At 43.9% G+C, this 6,251-nt stretch overlaps 1 protein-coding gene across 2 annotated transcripts in view; it reads right to left on the reverse strand.

Moving 5' to 3' along the window:
- Positions 1-160: 160 nt before the first annotated feature.
- Positions 161-6,251, reverse strand: part of LOC107748469 (ubiquitin carboxyl-terminal hydrolase 44-like) — a 9,103-nt gene continuing 3,012 nt past the window's right edge. For both annotated transcript variants that reach the window (XM_016563252.1, XM_016563251.1), the window contains exons 2-7: positions 5,100-5,361; positions 3,661-4,929; positions 2,228-2,423; positions 1,626-1,734; positions 1,323-1,528; positions 161-1,132 (exon numbers count right to left, since the gene is read on the reverse strand). In XM_016563252.1, coding sequence (XP_016418738.1) covers positions 1,002-1,132; positions 1,323-1,528; positions 1,626-1,734; positions 2,228-2,423; positions 3,661-4,929; positions 5,100-5,276 — 2,088 coding nt within the window. In that variant the 5' untranslated portion in view covers positions 5,277-5,361 and the 3' untranslated portion in view covers positions 161-1,001. The remainder of the gene's footprint in view (positions 1,133-1,322; positions 1,529-1,625; positions 1,735-2,227; positions 2,424-3,660; positions 4,930-5,099; positions 5,362-6,251) is intronic.

Here is a 6,251-nt window from a genome sequence, read left to right on the forward strand (position 1 = left end):
ACGAGAAATTCATTCTGCCCATGTTTTATGAATAAATCCTTGTTTTCAGTTGTTCAAAAAATTATATCAAGGGACATGCACATTTCATAAACTGAATTTCACCAAAGTTAAGAATCTTTAAAACCATAAAGAAAACAGCTGACAAGGTGTTTAGAAAAATGCAAAAATATTCTCCTTTTATTGAGGTAAATTTCTCTAGGAATTGAGGTAACAGTTTGCATAGTTTTACATCTATACCTGCTTGAAAGCGGAGGAGGAAAATGGATTTGAACAAACAAGATGTGGAGCGTAAGATATCCAAGCAAGTGTGTGTGTGAGAGTTGCACAAACACAAACATCCAACAAAGTGAGAACAGTCTTTAACGCCACACACAGACAGGGAAGAATATACAGCATACATTGTCTTTTGCTGGTGAAAAAATCTTTTACATTTTCCTGTAAAATGGAAAAAACAAATCGTCTACCCAAATACCAGGTATAAAACTACATTCTGAGAAGGTGACTGAATCCTGAATCGAGTCTTGTTTAAAAGTCTAGACATCTTTAATCTGACTTGGCAGGGCACTTTAAAAATCTGGTTGAAGATATTAAAACACTTGCAATATGAAGAGAAAAAAAACATCTGTTTCTTACACCTCCTTTCATACTGACGCTACAAAGATTTCAGGCTCGTTACACATTCACAACTCGACTTTGGTTTGTGGAAAACAATCGGGGATACATACAGACACTGACGAGAGTGGCATTAATGCTTCCGACTTGGACCAACTTCACTCTCTTCGTACACGCGCACAAACGAATGCTACAATCACTGCCAAGAATGCCTCCTACCGAAATCTGTCGGTTGTAAAACTGTAAGGCATAAGTGTGCGTGACAAAAACATACACTCCACATTTGCTGTACACTAGAAAAAGGAGACACACGCTAACCATCTCAAAACTATATTAACAGAATGTACAAAACAAACAGTCTCTGTGGTTGACGGGGTATTTAGAAGGGGTCAGAGGTCACTGGCTTTGCTTTTGTCCTGAGAGTTTCTCTGTGTGTAGAAGAGAATGTAGGCCTGGGCCTTACACACTTCCTCCACGGCACACACACTCAGTTTGGAGTCGTTACAGTGCACCCAAAACCCTGAAAAGACAGAGGATAATGTGGTTTACGATAGCTACGTCATGCCCTCTTCTGGTATACTTACACAAATCTTGCAAAAGTACCGTGTTTACCTTTTTTTCTTTTCTTCTAATAATGTATCTACTGCATTCAAAACCGATTGACAGACTAGGCCATTCAGAAGTGGCAGATGAGAAGTAGAATGTTTTACCTCCTTCTGTATTATAACAAAAGGCAGTGTAGTGGCCAGAGCCAAATCCCTTCCCATGATGCATGACGACAGCAGAGAGTTGGTAGAGGAAGTGTTGAGGGTGGGGTAAGTTACTGGAGTCTTTGCAGCAGTAGGGTTCCATGTTCAGCTCCTGCTCAAAATGAACGTGAACGCCAATCTTCTCCCTGTGGTTTCGCCCAGACCACCTAAACATACATATGTATGCATTAACATTCGGATGATAACAGCAAGCTCAAAGCTGGGAAAATCCAGCAGTTCAAGGTCATGTAAACGTGTGGGTACCTGAAGCGTTTGAGGTGCAGCCTGAGAACATGAGGCAGTTTGTGAACCATCAGCTGTTTTTGAGCTTCAGTCAAGACCACCTGCTTTGAACAGAATCGCCGTTGTTTGCCTTGAAGAGAGCCAAATGAGAACTTTAGTGCATCAAAGCATTTTTAACGTGTGGGATTAACTCCTCGGGAGGAGCTTTAAAGCAAAACTTAAAAGTAAGGCGTGTTCTTCTGATATTGTAGGACTTTCTTTTAACCCAGTTTAATGTTTAGACAACTATAAGTCAACCATTAAAGTGTTAATATCCTGAAGGGTGTAAACACTGTGACGCTTTCAAAATATTGCTCTCTTTGTTTAAGGAGCTCGACAACAACTTTAGGCTCAGCCAATGATGTGAGTTTAGGTGTCATCTGTTTGACTGGCCAATCAAAAGACGGTCACTGGGTAGTAACCGTGCTTGGGAAAAAAAACAAAAACATTTACTGGTCACTACTTGTGCAGAAATAACACACTTCACCTTTGAGTGCCATGATATCCCCTTCAAATTCCAGGCTATTTACTATCCCATAGGTTTTCTAACAGTGATATTGCATGTTAGTGTGTTTCCAACTCACTGTTGCAGTGGTCGCAAGCATATATCGCTCCCTCCAAAGCCTCGGTTTCTGTAAACTTGGCCAGCATCTCGGTCAACCCACACGGAACCTGTGCCGCATCCTTACTGTTGCAGTGGTAACGTTCCGGGAATTCCAAAGAAAGATCCCAGAAGGGCTCTATTGTGTTTGAGCGATGATCACATGCTAAACACCTCACCTAACAGAATAAGAGAAAAGGATTTTTTGAAAAACTGTATCCGGTATATGCGAAAAGTGATTAAGGAAAAAACACTCTACTGAAGTATGTGAATGCAAATTAAATCAACCTTGCATATGCAGAAGCAAGTGAAATTTGTCAGAATGCAAGCACATATGGCTTTTTCAGTGTTGGCACAAAGGCACTGTAGTACCCAATACAGCACCCCTTGTGGCAACACTGAGAATGCAACGTCCAGCGTGTGCAGTGTGTTCAATCTGTGGTCAATTTTTTTGGCCCTGTCCCAAATGCCACCCTTATCCCTTGCTGTCCTTCATAATTTCACTTAGACTTTTGGGTAATCGTTGTTCATGTGCAATTTTGCCGAGCCTGCACTAACATGGGCTCCACAAAAGTGCACATCAATGGCCTATAGCAGCTTCAAAGGGGGGCACTTCTGAGCACCCTTCTGAAACTAGAAATGTCAAATGGACACCCTATGGCAGGGGTGTCCAATCCTGCTTCTGGAGGCCCCTGTCCTGAAGAATTTAGCTCCAACCCCAAATAAAACACTCAAACCCGAACTTTCAGGCATGTGTATTGGAGCATGCTGGAGCTAATCTCTGCAGGCCTTTGGCCCTTCAGGAGCAGAAGTGGACACCCCTGCCCTACGGTCTTGTAGAATTCACAGGTACACCGTTTGGGACAGGGCCTTTCAGGTGAACTATTGACAAGTCAGAACAACAGATTTAAAGGTGCAGTAGGAGATCTTGGAAAATGCTAACTTTAGCCTGATAGCACTGAAAGCGAACGTCCCACCCTCCCTGCAATTGCCGTCCAAAGCCACGCCCCCTGAACGCATTTACACTCACAGACCAGAAACAACATTACTACAATATGATGACGTATCCTGTCTGCGCGAACCGGGTGCGCAGAGGTATGCAAATACATACGTTGACAGGCAGGTAGGAAAGCATATTAAAATGCTCGGACCGACCAGCATAACAAAAAATGTTTCTGAAGACAATCACCTATTGCACCTTTAAGGTAACGCTGACGTTTGAATGTAATCACCCCCTTGAGTATGGAGGTTTGTTACCGCCACAACAGCGCAAGGATATTTGTTAAGTATGTACAACAAGACTGCACCCTTGTAATCCATTGGCCAAGTCGGTGTACTTTTCATAGAGTTTGTTGATGCCTTAATGTTTACATGTTAATCAGTTAATTTCATTGTGTGTGCATGCAAACTCATTACCTGACTGAGGAGCTGGCCATGAAAGATTGTGTTGACCACGCTGAGCACCTGTTTGATAAGCCGTCTCTGATTGGCCGGAACAGTGGCAGGTGTTAGCGTTCGGGTCCGTTCCAGCTCATGCTGTACTTTATCTAAGAGTTCGCAAAGAAATTCCTGTGCATCCTGCTGCGCATAACCCCGGAACGCCGGGATCAGCTGCCACACGGAGTGCAGCATTGCAAACGGGGACACCAGAGCCCACTTGCCTGACCACATCACTTGGAACAGTGTGTGTAATTCGTGACAAAGCGAGATGTGTTTGGAGCTGGGCTCCTTGGGTTGTATGAGCTCCATGTTGCGTGAACGGGAGGCCCCTCCGCTGAGCCCTGACCCCTGGATGGAGCCTTTGGGCTGGGTCACACGCTGTGTAGAGAGTCCTAACTTGCGGCTGACCGCAGAGGCTAGCAGCTCCAGTGCTTGGTTCAGATCCAGCCTCAAAAAGCACTCCCGGAATACATGCAAGTGACTCAGAACCTGCAATATTGAGTTCATGTAGCAAGTATTGCCAAGGTTGCGCAAACCCGTGACTCCTGGAGTTACAGTGGGCCGCCGTTTGATAGGCGAATCACCTGTTTTAGGAGGTGGGGCCCGGGGCCTTTTGGCCTTGGGTTGTGGACGGGGCCTCTGTTGAGGCGTTCTCTCTCTAGGAGTTCGTGGAGTAGGGGCAGAGACGCGAGCAGGAGCAGACCTACGCCTCACAGGTTTGATGCTTTTGGCTGACTTTGCCGTGGCATCCGCAGAAGCTGCCTTTAAGCTCTGCCGACGAATGCGATGGCTCTTCCTGGGAGGTGCGCTTTCCAGCTCCTCCTTCAGCTGCCTTTTGAGTTGCCACCTTCTTTCCCGTGCCTCCCGCTTCCTCTCCTCCTCTTCCTCCTGTTGCCGCTCCTCCTCCAACTGCTTCCTCCCCCTTTCCGTTTGTGCAAACCACAAGCGGAATACACGGCCAATTAGGGCACGACGGCGGTGCCACAGTGCCGTGAACATGCGGTCCTCGTCGCGCAACTGCAGCTCCTGCGTGCTAGCTGACAACTGGTCTCCTGCGGCGGAGGACGAGCGCAAAGTGCGGCCACTGCGCGTAGTGACTTCATAGCATTGGCTCTTAATGGCACTTAGCGTGCTACGCAGCAGCTTCAAGTCACCCGTCGCATTATCATTCAGCACGTAGTCATCGCATAAGTAGCAGTATACATACAATTCATTCACCTCCAGGGCCAAAGGGTGGTGCTGGTCCTACGAAAGAATAAACTTCAGTGTGAATACAACATCGAAGAAATAGTCTTATAAAATTAGACAGTCTGACAATAGGGTAGATCTTTTTTTTTTAATAGATATTCACGTTTATATCTAAAGGTGAAGTGTGTAATTTCAAGATCAACTACCTCATCATCATTTAAACATACCTTAAAGTGCTGAAGCGCATGTTCTTCTATGTAGCGTCCACACGCTACATGCGAACAGCTGAGACATGCCCACACCGACTCGGTGGTGTTGCAGTCCACACAGTGCCATTTCTGCGGGTTCAGGATCGAGTGGTCCTGCGCGAGCCTTAAGCGATCCACGTGCTTACACCTGTCCATCACAGTCAGTCACTGCCGTCTTCACATCACCATGGTGACGACAGCCAGCAGTGAAACCAGCTCCTCCCAAGGCATGATGGTTAATCTGCAGAAAAACAAAAAATGGATCAGATGGGAATGTGTGTGTGCTTTTTTGCAGACGTATGCTTCATTCGTGACATTAATTCTAGTCATAAAAATTTGTAAAAAGTACACAACTGTTCAAAAATATGATTTTCAGTAAGACTTTTTTTTGTGACAGTGACCGTAAAGACTTTTACATTGTTTAAAAATTCTAATAACTGCTGTTTGTTTGAACTTTCTATTCATCAAAGAACACTAAAAATGTACTGTGGTTTCCACATGCAAATCGGCATATTAGAATAATTTCTGGAGGATCATGTGACACTGAGGACTGGAGTAATGATGCTGAAAATTCAGCTTTGCATCACAGGAATAAATTACATTTTTAAATGCATTCAAATAGAAAACAGTTCTTTTAAATTGTGATAATATTTCACACTATTTTTATACTGTTTTTATCAAATAAATGCAGCATTGGTGAGCATAAGAGACTTGTCTTATTTCAAAAACATAAAAAAATCTTACCACAAACTTTTGAACGGTAGTGTATGCGTCATTGTTTACAGTGTCTTCAATGTTTTGTGAAATAGCAATCCTCTATCAATTGAACCCTGATATACACACACAGTGTACATGAGGATATATTAAGACAGCAGTTTAACAGAGCCATCATAAAACTATTGCGCAAGAACACGGTTGAGCCAATACTATAGGAGGAAGAATCTATTCCCGCCAACTCACACACAGACACAATAAGAGTGATCACATAAAAAATAACAACCTCTGTACTTCTCCAACACAGTAATACCACGGTAGGGTGAAGTACACCATGATACTGAGTGATTACTGTATTCAGGTACTTCAAAGCAATTCAAAGAGTTTAATGGTATGTCCAATATATATATATATATA

The sequence above is a fragment of the Sinocyclocheilus rhinocerous genome, unplaced genomic scaffold (genome assembly GCF_001515625.1).
Source record: "Sinocyclocheilus rhinocerous isolate Xijiao unplaced genomic scaffold, SAMN03320098_v1.1 scaffold78, whole genome shotgun sequence".
Taxonomy (NCBI): Eukaryota; Metazoa; Chordata; class Actinopteri; order Cypriniformes; family Cyprinidae; genus Sinocyclocheilus; species Sinocyclocheilus rhinocerous.